The sequence below is a fragment of the Narcine bancroftii genome, chromosome 6, assembly GCF_036971445.1.
Source record: "Narcine bancroftii isolate sNarBan1 chromosome 6, sNarBan1.hap1, whole genome shotgun sequence".
Taxonomy (NCBI): Eukaryota; Metazoa; Chordata; class Chondrichthyes; order Torpediniformes; family Narcinidae; genus Narcine; species Narcine bancroftii.
Genome location: NC_091474.1, coordinates 1,594,486 through 1,611,873, shown reverse-complemented (window position 1 = coordinate 1,611,873; position 17,388 = coordinate 1,594,486). Strand labels below are relative to the sequence as shown.

The 17,388-nt window shown below is 40.0% G+C and overlaps 1 protein-coding gene across 24 annotated transcripts in view; it reads right to left on the bottom strand.

The window, feature by feature from the left end:
* Positions 1-3,765: 3,765 nt before the first annotated feature.
* The window catches only part of adnpb (activity-dependent neuroprotector homeobox b), a 52,863-nt gene continuing 39,240 nt past the window's right edge, over positions 3,766-17,388 (bottom strand). For all 24 annotated transcript variants that reach the window (XM_069883615.1, XM_069883612.1, XM_069883611.1 and 21 more), the window contains 2 exons: positions 9,237-9,329; positions 3,766-8,449 (listed from right to left, as the gene is read on the bottom strand). In XM_069883615.1, coding sequence (XP_069739716.1) covers positions 4,757-8,449; positions 9,237-9,329 — 3,786 coding nt within the window. In that variant the 3' untranslated portion in view covers positions 3,766-4,756. The remainder of the gene's footprint in view (positions 8,450-9,236; positions 9,330-17,388) is intronic.

The following is a 17,388-nucleotide window of genomic DNA, read 5'->3' as shown; positions in this document are numbered from 1 at the left end:
ATTTAATTGTAAGATAATTAAGGGAAATTTGCTGGATTTTATGCAGTTTAATAATTTCCGGTAATCAATTTATGCAACTTCTCTTTGAAGTCAAAATGTGAAATCTATGGTGTCAAATTATTTGAGAATTAGTACTAGGGCTTCTTTCATAAATTAGAGGGGAGAGGAAATGGGTCAGTTGAGGCTTGGTCTCAATGGAGGTACAGTATCAGGGGCTGCGCAAGAGAGTAATGTTTTTGTAAAATGAAATCAGGTTAGTGTTAACAAAGCCATCTTGGACAGACTACAAAAGGGAGAATATAATAATTGAGACTATGCTGGTCCCAAGTTTTCTCCACTAAAATATTAGGATATATTCAGGTAGTAAAGACATCCAAGCCATTTAAAATCAGGATCATAATTTTCTTGATGAAGGGATGTAGCACTGTTTAATGGAGAAAAAGTGATCTCTACTTCCTTGACAATTCAGAAGTAGTTTGAGAGGGGTCACCCACAAACTGGATTAGCAATAAAGGTTCAGGGAATGGTAATCACCAGAATGGAAGAGGATATCAAGTTCATACTGAACTTTATTCCACATCATTGCTATGGTATTGAATCACAAGACCCCCAAATTTTTTTAGCATTCTTCTTGAACCACAGCCATTGAAATCAAATGACAGACAAGTACCAGGCTTAATTAATGCAATAGGATTTTGACTGCAGCACACACAAGGGCTAGTTCTGATAATTTCTATGGAAGATTTACCAGGATGTTGCCTGGATTAGTCTTATGAGGCTGATAGATTATGAGAGGCACAGATAGGGTGGACAGCCAGCACCTGTTTCCTAGGGCAGAATCAGCAAACACCAGAGGAAATGTACAAAGTTGAGGGAGGTTTAGGGTAAGACATCGGGATGGTGGTGGAGCCATTTAAGGGATTCTTAAGACACATGGATGAAAGAAAAATAGTGGGCTATTGGGGGAGGGTGTTTTAGTACTTTTAAAGTTAGGAATATATGGGTCGGCACAACGTCAAAGGCTAAAGGTGTACTACATTATTCATTCTTTTGCTGAAAGTTTGAGACAACAGAATCATAGAGGTTTCCAAGGTAAATACCTTCCACTTTGCAAATTTTGGATATGCAATGGATTTATCTTCAAAATGCAGAGACCATTCTGCTGCCCACACAAGCACACCATGGAACTTTGAAATCTGGAGCTGATACTTACAAATTTATCAGACTCCTATTGCTTCCAAGGAGTTCTTCAAGTGAAGCTCGATCAGATACATAAAATATTATGGAAGCACTTGTACTCAATATCTAGCAGTTAAAGATGCAAAGGACAACCAAATGAATACAGTGTCATGTCTTTATTTTTCAAAGTGGGGAAAACTCCCCATTCTAGCAATAGCAGATAATTTTGCAATTAAGTTAATATTTTGTCTGAACAAATGGAGTACCCAAATCCTAGTTGTGAAGGAACAATCCTTATAATTAAGTGTTAAAGAAATTGGGGCTGATGTTCTGGAATGTTTTCCAGTTTTTAGAAATCAGTACCAAATCTCAGCATGAGTGAGAGTGGAATAAAAATTCACTCAAAGCTTGGTGAATCTTTGGAATTCATCTCCTCAGAGGTGTGGAGGCTCATCAGATGAAGAATGAGGAAATGGAGTCAAGGGTGGGATCCAAACACACCTACTCCTCAAAGTAATTATACACAATAGGAGAATGACCAGTTAACTGCTTGGGCTGTGTTGATTAAGGGAGGCATTTTTGGGGTTAAAGAATATGGAAGATAACTTGATGGGACTCAGTACAATTTGTCTACAATTGACAAAACCAGCACAAAGGACTGAGGGACTTTAATTATCAATTATACCAAAGATAGATTCCTTTTTTATTTTTGGTAGTTTTGAGGAAGTGCAAGAATCAAGCACAAAAACAAGATATGGCTCTAGATAAATTGATTGTGCTGAGTGCAACTATTTGCAATCCTTCAAGGCAGCTCCTAAAATGGTTATATTTTATATTTAATTCTAGTATATCTTCCTCTATCAAAAACTTTGAATGTATAGCAACAAATATATTCTTTGTATTTCAAAACGTGTTGGAATTAAAACCAAAGCCGAGGTATAGCTCCTGATTTTCTTTGATTCATACTGCAGCTAGTTCTACAGTGGACTTCTAGAATAATCTCCAAACTCCCTTCCAAGATGCAAGGGCATGCTGCACACTGCTTAGCTTCTAACGTCATTCATCTCCTCAGGTCTGTGGAACAGGAACCATGCTACATGTAGAACTTTGAGTCAGTGGACAAAGGATTAGCAAATTGTAGTTGAAATGTTATTATTTAGGTTTCACACAAACTATTCCCCAAAAGTGTCCAAGTTGCATTTGCTCAGGATGAGACAGTTTACAGATGTATTGGATAAAACATGCAAAAAAACACCATTAAGTATTTTCAAATTAGATACTGTACATCACACATATTATGCCTCAATTGATAAAACACTTGAAATTCATGTCATCAAGTGAGAGAATTAGACCAATTTATGTGTAACATTTAACCAGTTAAGCCTGGAACCGTAGCCACATTTTGAATTTAAAATGCACGCAAAATAAAGCAACTTCTATTCCATTAATGTATTAAAATCACTAGACATTACCCGTTCTTTATCAAAGTTTCTTAATCAAAATGTTAAACAGAGCAATTCCTGTATTAGTAGTTACTGTTAGAATCAATTTTGTAAAGTTGTTCCCTACAGCCAACATATACACGAGGTGCAACATTACATTTCTTTTGCAAAAATTTAATTCTCAAGCCTTCACTAATGATCTGGCAATTTAAAATGCACTAATTATATGAATCTTTTTTAAAAAATTACTTCTGACAAGATTGAAATTAAACCTTTTTAGGTAAACAAAATCCGCTGTCCTTGCCAGTTTGGCCAAAGTTGAAAGCCAGACCAATAGTTATGCCATTGGCCCAGCAAGCCATTCAGTTCAAGGGCACTTAGGTATGAGCAATAAATGGCTAATCTGCCAGCAACTTACATCTTTATCAGGAATATTTTCCCCAAAAAGGTTATTTATTCCCCCGTCAATTGAAATACACCATTGTACATTTAAAAACTGAATGGTTTCAATATTATCAATCAAATGTTTCCCCAGCAAGTTCATAAACAAGCATGTTTGTTTATGTACAGAACTAGGTATCTGCTAAATCTAAAGAGTTATTTGAATGTAAATTGTTTTTATAATCTCAATAAATGAACAAATATGCCAGTCAATATCTTGGTAGACTTGAAAAAAGTGCAAGACTCAATCAGATGAATCAAAGTCTATCTTCAAGATTTATCCATGCTAGGCTGCATGGTATTCAATTTTACAGAATATGCAGCCACTGAATTAATATCTAATTAGTCATGAAGAAACATTATAACCAATTAAAGCTCTCACAGCAAGTACACCAAATGTATACATTGAATTCATAAAACATAAATAGGAATGCAGCAGTTCTTCAAGTTTTGGCCCAACCAAAATCAAATGTAACCAGCCATTTCTGGCTAATAGCTTGTTTTAAAATGGACGAAATGTTACAAAATATATCCAATATATTAATCTAGAAAACTTATGAAAACAGCCCGTATTTAAGGATTACAGCTAAAAAAATTTCAATTAAATGGATCTTTATGAAACCAATATAGGGGACTGTATTTTATTGAACTGTCCACTCTTTCAAGTACATGTAAATGCATGTAAATATCATACACAATAAAGTACAATAAAGCATTTTATTTTCCAGAAGTGTAAATGAAAAGTACAAAGGAAAATAAAGATCACAAAAATGAAATTTACTACACAGACACTATTACATAGATGATACAATGTATACAAACACCATAATGGCGTTTATCCCTAACATATAACCTTGAAATAGGCAAAACTAGGCATTACTAAATACGTGCCGTGTTTTACCCACTTCACCATGTGCGCTGATCCAAAACACAAATGAGTGAAATCAGCATAATCAATTTCAATCCTAGTTCTGTAAGGAATTTGGGTTGAAGGGAGAGTTTAAAAATGCATTAACATTTGAAATGCCAGTAACCATCAATATTGGAGCAAAGGATACATTAAACAGCAATTTGCCATATTACAGTAAGGCCAGTTATTATGTTCAGTAAGCTACTGGCCAAATGCTACCAAAGTTGTATAAGGATATGTGCAATAAAAACTAGTTTCCTAATAATGTTGACAGACACTACAGCACCACCTCCTTCAAGCAGTTACCAAGTGAACTAAATGCTGCATTTATTTAACAGCAGGGGGCGTCACTAAAAAAAGGTGAATCATACAGTAAATCTAGAACAAGTACACAAGACCTATACGATAAGCTTCACTTAGAATGGCCCTAAAACTGTAGAAATATACATTCCAGCTACGCAGACTGAGTAAATGAATATAACAAACTTAAAGGTCTTATTGAAATCTATAGTACAGTACACTGTTAACCAGTAAGTACATGTTGGCCTTTCACTACCATAGGTAAATGAGAAAACATTTAGAAAGTAAATTACAATGCCACTTTTGTACAACTGTAAAGCAACCAGAGGGTAAAATGCAACAAAACTGGTTGCATTTTACTGCCCCTCCCAACCTCCATCTGTAATTCTGTACCTTTGAATAGTCCTTCAAATTTTATACACTGGCTTTCATTTTAGGATACCGCACACATTTCACAGCAAGAGACTCCAAAGCAAGTCAGCCTTTATGCTGGTTGACTACTTAGTCCAACGCCTGATGAAGAGCCACAAACAGATTCTGCCACATTATCAGAGAGACCATCATTTGACTGATCGAGGAGCTGATCAAGCTCCTCACCTTCACTGTCTGCCGTGTTACCTTGCCATTCTAGCAATGGATTCGACAAACTTTCCTCATTTTCTGGCGAAACATTCTTCCATTCAGGCCTTTCTTTAGCCCACTTTTCTCCTTCATTTTGGAAAGGTGCTCCACTCCATTCACCTGGCCCCTCTCCCCAATTTTGCTCATCATTTTCCAAAGCAGCTTTTGTTTCAGAGGTCCGAGCAGGTTCCTCCTCCTCCTCCTCCTCCTCCTCCTCTTCACTTTGAGATACATCATCTGTCCATGGTCGTTTGATCCAAAACTCTTGCTTCAGCTCAGATGAAACATCTTCCTGGTCAGATGCTTGTGGAGATACCAATCCATCCTCAGCTGGAGAGCCAGCATCTTTGCATTCAGAAAGTTCTTCTGAATCTTCACTTTCTGATTCTTTATCTTTTGATTCTGAAGAGGGCTCCGGATACTGCTCTTCATCCATATTTGAAACATCATCCTTTAATGACACGGTTTCTGCACATGCAGGCTTTTGCAATTCATTATTTAACTCTTCAGGAACCATTTCAGAAGTTTCTTCCCTACTCTGCAAACCACTCATTTCACTTGATGACAAATCTTCACCAGCACAAGTATTTGTAGCATTTTCTTCCATATTATCAGGACTTGTATTTGAAGGACTTGCTTCCACCATCTCAGCGCTCATATTAGATGGGCTTTCCTCTACCATCTCAGCGCTCATGCTGGAAGGGCTTTTCTCCGGCATCTGGGAACTCAAATCTAAAGCATTTCCCTCCACCATATCAGAACTTACATTTGAAGGACTTTCTGTCACCATCTCAGAGCTCACATTTGAAGGACTTTCTTCTACCATCTCAGTGCTCTTGACTGAAGGACTTTCCTCTACCATCTGAGCACTCAAATCTAGTGGCATGCCTTCCACCGTTGCAGAGCTGGCATTTGAAGGCCTTTCTTCCATCTGAGTGCTCAAGTCTAAAGCACTTCCCTCCGTACTTTCTGAACACTGGCTCGCAGCTTGCTCTTTCCCCTTTCCCAAGTTTGGATTTGAATTTTCCTCCATTTGAGAGCTCAAGTCCAAAACAGTTCCCTCCAATTTTTCTGATCCCATACTTAAATCTCTTCTCTCTTTCTCATGTTTCTGATTTACCTTTTCCAGGTTTGGTTTTAAAGTAACAGGTTCTTTGCCATCCATTTCTTTGTTATTTAGCATATTCCATGTAGGCCCAAAGTCCATATTGTGCTTTACTTTTCGCATTTCCATCATGTTAAATCCAAGCAATACCTTAGGCCTGTACCTCTCACAGTCTCGAACACACTTCTTCCTCTTATTGCTAAAGTGAGAGGCAATATCAGACTTCCATAACCATAAACCAGCTGCCAATTTTTCGATTTCCCTTCTGCTTGGGTAAGGTTGCTTGTTAAAATAGTTTGTAAGGAACATTTTTCTGGCCTCATAAGACTCATCCTCATACCCTTTGGGATCAATAGCTAATACTACAGGCTCATCAGGTTTATCCTCTCCCATAGTAAAGCTCTGAACCGCTTCCTCACCATCCAATTTTCTTTTTTTCATTAAAGCGAAGTCCCCATAATCACACTCATATTCTCGTTTCATAGGTATCACACTTGGTGAATGAGCTACCTTGGTATGAGCAAGGCTTCGATCCTGACCATTCTGTGTTTTTCCAACACCTCTACAGTGCACCAGATGCAATGTGATGGTAGAGGCCGTCATATTACTCGTGTAGACCCCCAAACAGTGAATGCATTTATAGGTAAGCTTTTTTTCCACTGGATGAATTGTTTGTATCACCTGATGCCGTTCTCTCAAATGGTGTGCCAGAGCATCAGATATTGGGCCCTTCAAAATAGAGAAGCACAATGGGCAAAGGGTTTTGCCAACGTCATTTTTATAGGGTATTTGGGTTTGAGGTATAGAGTTCAAATCTGGCTTTATTTTAGATTTGACCTGTGGTTTTGGTTGCTGCATCTGCCCTTCGGGCTTGCGAAATGCCATGTTCTGATTCTGGGGACGGTAATTTGTATTCTCAACTGAGGCACCCTCAGAGGTGCTGTAAGTCGTAACATGGAGTTGTATATTACTGCTTCTACCTTTCTGTGTCGACAAATCAAAAGTCAATGTTGATTCAGTCTTGGGTCCCACTTCTTCATCAATATGAAGGATTCTTGCATGTTCAGCCATCTTTTCAACATCACTGAAAGTGGAACGGCAGTATGGACATGAGAATCCATGTATGAGCATGTGGTTAAGCAGCGTTTCACTGGGTAAGTAACGGTTACAATAGAGACATTTGCTTGTGAAACTGTTGATCTTCTGGATGTAATTAGCTACAGCCTGGATCTTTTCAGCTTTATGCTCTTTTTCAAAGTGTATGCTGTACACACTTTCTGGGAAAAGCTCATTACACATTGTACAAATCTTCCACTTCTGAGCAGCAGACCCAACCAATGCAGGGCTCTGGGGGGTAGAATTAGCAAGGCCTGTTGAGGAACCTAACGACTTTACCGCTGAACTAGACAAGCCTTGCATCCTTTGTGCTTGAGAAATACTGTACTGCGACTGTTTCATTGATAATTGACTGGATCCACTGTTACCGGTCAAGCTTCCTGATTGAACATTATATTGCATCTGAGATGGTCGCCTCTGTTCACCAGCACCAACTCCATACTGCCTTCCATTACCACCAGAGATTAATTGCTTTACAGTTTGTGATCGCTGAAGAGAAACTGGTAACCCACCTGGCAACGGAAGCCTCATTTGTTGACTCAGAGAATAGTTATGCGCCATTGATGAAACAGCATATTTTGGTGGCAGGCGGCCACTACTTGACATAAGATTGACTGCAGAATTCTGGGTGTTTTTGGACATGGATATACGATTCATATTCTGCTGCATTGAAGCTTTCACACTCTGATAATTTCCAGCAGCTAAAGACTTGTCATGTGGCTTTGGTGCTATCAACATCAAGGGTTTTGATCTTGGAACAACCACATTAGTATGCCCTATCATTGCTGTTACTTGGTATCCTATACGTTCGTGATCTTCAATAACATGCTGTACCAAGGCTTCATAAGTTTTAGGTATAAAGAGACAACGTTTACAATGTACAGTCCCATCCTCTCTTCCATTAGTAGCAGAAAATGTTCCGTTTACTGATTTGTCTCCTGTTCTTGCCACATAAGGGGCTGCCACATGCTGAAAATGTTCCCTGTAAATATGCTTCCTGACAACATCATAAAGTGGATCTCGGTAAGTACACTTCTTGCAATAATAGACTGCTTGTTCCACACTATCAGCATGTTTCAGTTTGCCATCCTGCTTTGACTTTTCATGGTGTGCATTTTTGCCACCACTCGGTACTTTCCAGAGAGGAACATGAAAGATCTTGATATGTGTCTCCAGGGTCTTTCTGTCAGCATTGTATGGGCAATAAGGGCAATTAATCAGGATTTTGTTTTCAAAATCTTCACTATGAACATTTCTGAAGTGGCTTTTGTAGGCAGAAAAAAATTTGGATGCAAAAGGACAAGCGCTGCAGCAAAATGGTTTTGTACGATAATCCTGAAAATGTAACACAGAGCGATTGTTCAATTGACATTGCAACGTAAAACAAACTCATTTTACTTCAATTATAATTCGACAGAGGAATCTGTAGAATACCGGACAATCATTTATTTAAAATAATTTTCTATTTTAAGACTGCTCTAAATGAGGAACACAGCACCCACTAAAATTCTACTTTCATAGTTACAAGTTGCAACAATTCTCCAGTGGGACAAATGTTCTCAACTGCATTTAACTACAAGTCGTACACGAGAGAACAATATTCCTTTATAAATGTTACATTCTGCAATTAGAGTTTCAACTATTGTCTGCACCAACCTAGTGATTTTCAATACAAAATATTTACTTTTTGGTCAACTAACGTTTTGTAATGATCTAAATGGCTATGGTAATTCATTGCATGAAAACTGACACCATATCTCTAGATAAACTAAGGGCAAAACTCACTTGGTAGTGTATTGCACATTTTATAAATTGAATTGTTTGGGGGGGGGGGGGGGAATAGCATTTTCATTCCATCTTTTAATCTACTCTTTGATTCCCCATGATACAAATCTACATACTTCCATTGATTTTTTTTTAAAATTATGTAGAATGCACAAACCAGCACAGGTTTGATCTGCCACCACAGTGGATATGCCAAACTACAAATTACTCATTATCAGATCATTAGTCAAAATATTTAGAACCAAGAGAATGAGTTCATTATATTACAACTGCAAGCAAGCTCCTTCTGATAAGTTCTTGGTCTTAGAATTGTATTGATTTAAGAGTTGAAACCAACCTGTAGCTTTGTAGAAGAAGGGTCCCAAAGTGAGACATCATCCCACGTAGTGTTTTTTAGGTAGAAGTCATTTGGTTCAAACTGTTTGAAATCCTGGAAGAACATTTTTAGTTACATAAGAAACATGTGAGTAAGACTGCTATTGAATTCATTAAACTTTTCCTGAAACTTTCTATTGAAACACTTATTTTCTTCCCTTTTCTACACATATACAGTAAAATCTCAATTATCTGGCAATCAACTGAAAACCCAAACAACCGGCAAATAAATAAATAAAATGAATGAATGAATAAGAACGTTTTAATAAAAGTTTAAAATTGTAAAAATAAATGTTCTCCGAAGCAAGACACAATTCTTCATCAGCAAACAATCATCCCGTGGAGCGCTCTGTGGCGCCCAGCCCACAGCATTCCGCATCAAACTGTGCTTGAATAAAATGGTTTTGCCCACAATGAAGAGCCGGCTGATGCTGTTGGAGCAACTCTCCCAAAGTGTCTCCCTATCCCTACATGGTAGGGTTCTATATTTATTTGTATATCATTAAGTACATTATTGAGGCTTTATCTGTAAACATGGAAAAGGGGAGGGGCAAGGTTAGTGTAGTGGCTAGCTGTTACTGAGGTTGTGAATAGGCTTGAATTTAAAGGAAGGTGTGCCAAGGGCCTGACCGGGACACTGCTCTTTATCCCTGCCTAGTAAGATAACATCTTTATTAGTATTGGGTATATTAGTAAGGCTTTATCTGTAAACTTTGGGGGGGGGGGGGGGGGTGGGGCTATGTAGGTTATTATGATGGTTAGTCTAGCGGCTGGTGCAACACAGCACCAGTGACTGGGGTTAGAATTTAAATTTTATAAGTTATGGGAATTACTTGATTAAAGTGAACTTTACATAATTAAAGACTACAATACTTTTATTTCCAAATTACTTTAAATTTCGCATTGTCCTTTGCCTTTTAACTGGTGTATACTTAATCCAGGTGCATTAGTTAGGGATTGGAAGAGTGAATCTCAATAGAAAATTCACATTTCCGGCATCTGCGATCCCCATAGGGCTGGAAAATGGGGATTTTACTGTGTTTGAAGCATTACTTCAGTACTGATCTCTTCAAAGGTAACACAACCAAAGCAGAATCATTAATTGCTGTGGCAACAGAAGTGGTCTTTTAGCAAAAAGAAACTGCATCTCCTAGTTCATTAATCTTTATTTTTTCATTTTTCATAAAGACATTTCAGTCAAATGTTTTATTTCACTAACCATTCAACTATGTAGCCACTACAGAGATTATATTTCTACAAATTAATAATCCTGTAGCTGCAGCCTGGCCAATATTTTACAGAGGGTCATTATTGTCCCCTATGTCTTTTGTCAAAACATGGAATCGGTACCATCTTGCCTTTTCAGCATCTGCCGGTGAGCACAGTTGCCCCGACTTATCCTATTAATAGCCGTAGATCAGCATTGATGCCCAAGTTAAACTCAAAGCCTGTTACTTGCACATGATCCATAGACCTCTATTCTCTGCATTTATCTAGAACCCTTTTAAATACTACTGTATCTGTTTCCCTCATTACTCCTGGTTAACTGGCACCTACCATTGTGTGTTTAAAAAAAACTTGCCCTGCACATCTCCTTTAACCACCCACTCACCCCACTTTAAATGCATGTATGTGACATTTTAACTTGGGAAAGGTTGCACCCTATCATTGTCTCTCATAATTTTACAACTTTTCTCAGCACTCCACCCCCTTCCCCCCCATCAGCCTCAGCCCCCAATACCCCAGAGAAAACAACCAAAGTTTGTCCACCTCTCATTAACAGCTCACACCCTCTAATTCAACATCCTGGTGAGGTGAGTGTATTTAAAAATGGAGCGGAGCAGGGACTCCGGTCAGAGACATCTTGGGACAGTCTCTGGAAGAAGAGTGAGGGATTCAGGAGAGCCGTGAGTGTCAGGAACCAGTTTGAGGTGAGTGCATTTTAAAAGGAAGCAGGGGGCAAGTTAAGGGTTAAACAGAAGTTATTGGTGGGAGGAGTAATAAAGATAAGGGGGAGTGGCTCAAGTGGAGCAGCCAATATGTGAGCAGCTCAGGTTAGGAGTGGGACTTAGAAGCAAGAAGAGACCGTTTCCAGTAAGGTAAGGTCTTTGTATTTAAACGAGGAAGAGTTAATGAAGACAGCAGCTGGGAAATCTAGGACAGCACAATTATCCCTGATGACTACACCTGCAAGAGGTGCATTCAGCTGCAGATGGATGAACTCTGGATCATTTGGGAGGCAGAGGTAGTGACAGAGAGGAGCTGCAGGGAAACAGTCACCTCCAAAAATCAGGAGGTAGGTAGTTGGGTGACTGTCAGGAGAGGGAAGGGGAATAGGCAGACAGTGCAGAACACCATTGTTGCTGTTTCCCTCAACAATAAGTATATTGCTTTGGAATATGGGGGGGGGGGGGGGAATCTACCAGGGACAAGTCATGATGCTTACATCTCTGGTGCAGAGGCTGGCCGCTTGGCTCCAGGGTGGGGTGTGGGGGGAAGAGAGAAGAGAGGTATGGTGATTGGGGACATGTTGGTTAGGCGAGCAGATAGAAGGTTGTGTGAACAAGATTGAGGCTCCTGGATGGTATATGTTGCCTCCCAGGTGCCAGGGTCAAGGATGTCTATGATCGAGTTCACAGCATTCTGGAGGGGGAAAGTGAGCAGGTCAGATGTCATGGTTCATGTGGGGACCAATGACATAAATAGAAGTAGTGACAAAGCCCTGAAGAGGGAATACAGGGAGTTAGGAAAGAAATCAAAAAGCAGGACCTCAAGGATGGTAATCTCAGAATTGATGCCTGTGCCACACACTAGAGAGGATAGGAATAGAAAGTTATGGTAGATAAATGAGTGGCTGAAGAGTTGGTGCAGGATTCAGATTTCTGGATCATTGGGATCTCTTCTGGGGAAGGTCTAACTTGTGTAAAAAGGATAGGCTGCACCTGAATTGGAGGGGGTCCAATATCTGGGCAGGTTTGCTAGAGTTGTTGGGGAGGGTTTAAACTAGTTTGGCAAGGGGATGGGAATCAGAATGTGAGAGCAGAAAATAGGGCAGAAGGTCAAAAGCATGATGCTATGTGTTCTGAATTTGTGAGGAAGTACAGGCAGGGGACAAAACATAAAGGGAGCCAGTTAGAGGGGTTGAAATATGTCTATTTCAATGCTAAGAGTATTCGGAATAAAGGGGTTGGATCAGTATGTGTAACTACGATTGCCCATTACTGAAACTTGGCTGGAGGAAGGGCAGGATTGGCTGATGCAGGTACCTGGGTTTATGTATTTTAAAAAGAATAGGATGGAAGGCAAAAGAGAAGGTTTGGGGGGTGGGAAGTATAGCATTGCTGGTCAGGGATAGTATCACAGCTATAGAAAGGGAAGATGCTGTAGAGGAAGTGTTGACTGAGACAGTGTGGATGGAAATCAAAAACAGGAAGGGAGCAATCAATGAGATGGGAGTATCTATAGGCTCTCAAATAGCCCTCGGGACACCAAGGAGCAGATATTCAGGCAGATTTTGGAACGGTGCAGGAAATACTGGGTTGTAGTCATAGGTGATTTCAACTTCCTAATATTGACTGACACCTACTGACTGCAAGGGGAATAGATGGGGCTGAATTTGTCAGGAGTGTTCAAGGGTTCCTGACACAGTATGTGGACTGGCCGACTAGAGGAGAGGCCATAGTGGATCTGGTTCGGGGAATAAACCTGGTCAGGTTGCGGTCCTCTTGGTGGGGGCAGCATTTTGATATGAATGACCACAACTCCCTGAGCTTTAGCATAGCTATGGATAAGGATAAAAGCAGACAAAATGGGAAAGTGTTTAAATAGGGAAGAGCTAATTATGAAGGGATGAGACCGGAACTAGTGAGAGTAAATTGGAAACAGATGTTCAAGGGTGAAAGCACAGAACTAATGTGGAGGAACTTTAGGGACCATTTGTGCTGGGTTCAAGATAGATTTGTCCCACTGGGACAAGGAAAAGGGAATAGTGATGACAAAGCAGGTTAGGCAGCTAATCAAGAGAAAGGAAACATACATTAGATATAAGAAGCAGGAAGGGCTCGTGAGAAATATATGGTAACCTGGAAGCAGCTTATGAAATAACTTGGGTTTAGGGGAGCTCAAAGGGGCCAATGAGAAGGCCTTGGCATGTAGGATAAGGAGCACCCTCAAGGCATTCTGTGCACATGTGAACAGGAGGATGATAAGAATGAAGGTAGGGTCGCTAAAGGATAAGGGAGGCAACATGTGCCTGGAGGCAGAGAAGGTTGGGGAAGTCCTAAATGAATGCTTTGCTTCTTTGGCTGCAGGAGGATTGGAGAATTGTTGTCCCCTTGTTTTAAAAAAGGTAATAGGGAGAATCCTGGGAATTATAGACCGGTGAGTCTTACGTCAGTGATGTGTAAACTAGTGGAGAAGATTCTTGAGGATAGAATCTATGAGCATTTGGAGAAGTCCTGTCAACTCAAGGATAGTCAGTATGGCTTTGTGCAGGGAAGGTCGTGCCTCATGAATCTTTTTTTGAATATTTTATTTTTGAATTTCATAGATTCAAAAAATTTAAACAACACAATCCCTTTCAAAACTCATATCATAGTCTATATTTATCTCCTCCCCCCCCCCCCCCCCAATCCCAACACATGTAGTTATATAAATTATAGATACAAATACTAATGGGATCCACGACCCGTACAGACACCTAGGATAAAACCTACATTCCTAGGTAAAACCACTAGGTTGACTAAATAACAAAGGTAAGGAATTTGGAAAAAAAAACTAAAAAGAAAATTAAAAAAAGCAAGTTGCCTGCACCTTGTCCTACTTCCTTAATTCCACTAATTTCCCTGCTGGGACAGATTTTTATAGTGCCCATATTTTGAAGGGGGGAGCTAGTCAAATGAGCCTTGTTGAGTTTTTTTGAGGAAGTTAAGAAACTGAAAAGGGTAGGGCAGTAGATGTGGTCTATATGGATTTTAGTAAGGCATTTGACAAGGTCCCCCATAAGAGACTTGTTCAGAAAGTCATGAGGCTTGGAATCCATGAAAACTTGGCTGAGTGGATAAAAAATTAGCTAGTATGTAGAAAGCAGAGAATAGTAGTGGAAGTAAAGTGCTCTTCCTAGAGGTCAGTGACTAGTGGAATTCTGCAAGGATCTATTCTGGGACTTCTGCTCTTAGTGATTTTTATAAATGACTTGGATGAAGAGGCAGAAGGATGGATGGGTCAGATGGATGATACAAAGGTTGGAGGAATTGTGGATGGAGTTGAGGTTGTCGAAAGTTACAAAAGGATATATAAACAGGATACAGAGTTGGGTGTAAAAGTGGCAGACAGATTTCAATCTGGCTAGGTGTGAGGTGATGCATTTTGGAAGGCCAAACCAAAAGGCTGAGTACAAGGTTAATGGACGGTTACTTAAAGAGTGTGGATGAACAGAGGGACCTTGGGGGGTCCAAATCCATACATCGCTCAGTCGCCACACAGGTTGATAGGAAGGATAGGGTGCTGGGCTTCATTAATAAGGGAATTAAATGCAAGAGTATATAGGCCACGTTGCAACAGTTCTGGTCACCTCATTATAGGAAGGACGTGGAAGCTATGGAGAGGATTGCAGAGGAGATTTACCAGGATGTTACCTGGATTGGAAAATAAGACATGAGGTAAGGTTAGTAGATCTAGGACTGTTCTCTTTGGAGCAAAGGAGGATGAGAGGAGACTTAATAGAGATCTACCAGATTAAGAAGCATAGATAGGGTGGACAGCCAGCACATATTTCCCAGGGCAGGAATAGCAAACACCAGAGGACATGTGTACAAAGTGAAGGGAGGGAAGTTTAGGGGAGACATCAGGTATTTAAAAAAAAAAGGTGTAGGTGTCTGGAATACCTTGCCAGGGATGGTGGTAGAAGCGGAAATATTAGGGGCATTTAAGAGATGGAAGAAAAATAAGAGGATTATGGGGTTGGGAGAGTTTCATATTTTTTTTCTTTAAGGAATAAATGGGTTAGCACAACATTGAGGGCTAAAGGGCTTGTTCTGTGCAGTAGTATTCTATGCACTATGTTCTAAATTTCTTCTGAACCCTCTCCAAAGCCTCCACATTGTTCCTTTAATGGGGTGATTAGAAATACCTCCAATACTCAAGTGTGGCCGAACCTGTTTTGTATAGCTGCAACAATTTTGTTACTTTTATATTCAATGCCCCACCCATTTCATGTTCGTAGGCTGCACATCTTCAAAATTCTTCTCAACTTTTCTTACTCTAAACTTCTCCATGCTTACCTCAGCTTCGATACCTCATACCTAGGATCCGTTAAAAAAATACAAATACATAATCTGGGACCTTTACAGCCTTCCTAAATGAATCCAGGATTGAATCCTATCCTTTAGTTCTGGCCAAATATCTTGTACAGTCAACATACAATTTATAGAAATCACATACAATTTCTCTGTTTTGGTTTTTTTTTGCCTTAAACCTTACTAACCACTCCCTCAATATGCCTTGCTATTTATAACAGTGCACAGAGACCCATGCTCCTGCATCCTTCAAGAACACGGATATTTGTCTCACTATCAGATTATTTCATTCTTTCTGATAAGTTGGTCAGCACAACATTGTGGGCCGAATGATCTATACTGGCCTGTAATGTTCTATCCAAATTGCAGGACTTTGTTGTATTAAATTTCAAGCACCACTTGTTTATTATGCCAGCCTACCTGTTACTTTCCTCCTGACTATTTAGCATAATTCAATGTTCTGCAGTATCAGTAAATATTTGAAATTTTATCCTATACATCCATATCCAATTTATGTCCAAAAGGTAACTCTAGCAGGTCAAGTAACAATGTCCAACATGCTCCATTCTAAAAACAACCACTCACCTGTATTCTGCCTTCAACCCAATTTCCAAACAAGGCTGCTCCACAACATTGATTTTGCTATCAGCTTTTTTCTGGGTGTTATCAGGTTAGTTAAACACAATAAAAGTAGAATCCCCGTTATCTGGAATTCAATCAACCTGAAAATCCATCAACTGGCAAAAAAAAAGCCCAGAGGAAATAAATAAACTTGAAGAATAACACTGAGCAGATGGGTCGCATGGGGGAGTGCTAAAACTTAATTGATTTCATGAAGGGAAGATCCTGCCTGACCAAACCTATTGGAATTTTTTGAGGTAATCTCCAGTAGGATGGACAAGGGAGAAGCTGTGGATGTTGTGTATTTGGATTTTCAAAAGGCCTTTGATAAGGTGCCACATAAGAGACTGCATAATAAGATGAGAGTCCATGAAATTACAGGAAATATATCAGATTGCGTGGAGCATTGGCTGATAGGCAGGAAGCAAAATGTGGGAACAAAGGGATCCTATTCTAGTTGGTTACCGGTGACTAGTGGTGTTTCACAGGGATCGATGTTGGGGCTATTTCTTTTTACAATGTACACTGATGATTTATATTATGGATTGAATGGTTTTGTGGTGAAGTTTGCAGATGACAAGACAGGTGATAGAGTAGGAAGTGTTGAAGAAACCGAAAAGTTGCAGAGAGACTTGGACAGCTTAGGAGGGTGGGGAAAGAAATAGCAGGTGAGATACAATGTTCAGAAACGTACGGTTGTTCATTTTGGAAGAGGAAATAAACATGCAGATTATTATTTGGATGGGGAGAAAATCCAGAATTCGGAAGATCAAAGGGATTTGGGGGGTGAGGGAAGGTCCTTGTGCAGGATAACCTAAAGGTTAACCACCAGGTTGGATCAGCAGTAAAGGAAGCGAATGCTATGTTGGACGCATTTCAAGAGGAATGGTGTACAGGTACACAATCCTTTATCGGGACATCTAAAATCCAGAAAGCTCCAAAATCCAGCAAGTAGGGAGAGACAGCAGCCCGAGTCGGTCGGGCGAGGGGGAGTGAGACAGCAGCACGAGTCGGTCGGGCGAGGGGGAGAGGGCGGTACGAGTTGGTCGGGCGAGGGGGAGAGAGACCGGCAGCCGCGAGTTGGGCGGGTGAGGGGTGGGTGGGAGAGAGTGAAAGGGGGTGGAGGTGGATACGGCAGCACAATTCGGATGGGCCTATACATTTCCGAAATCTGGAAAAACCCAGAATTCGGAACAC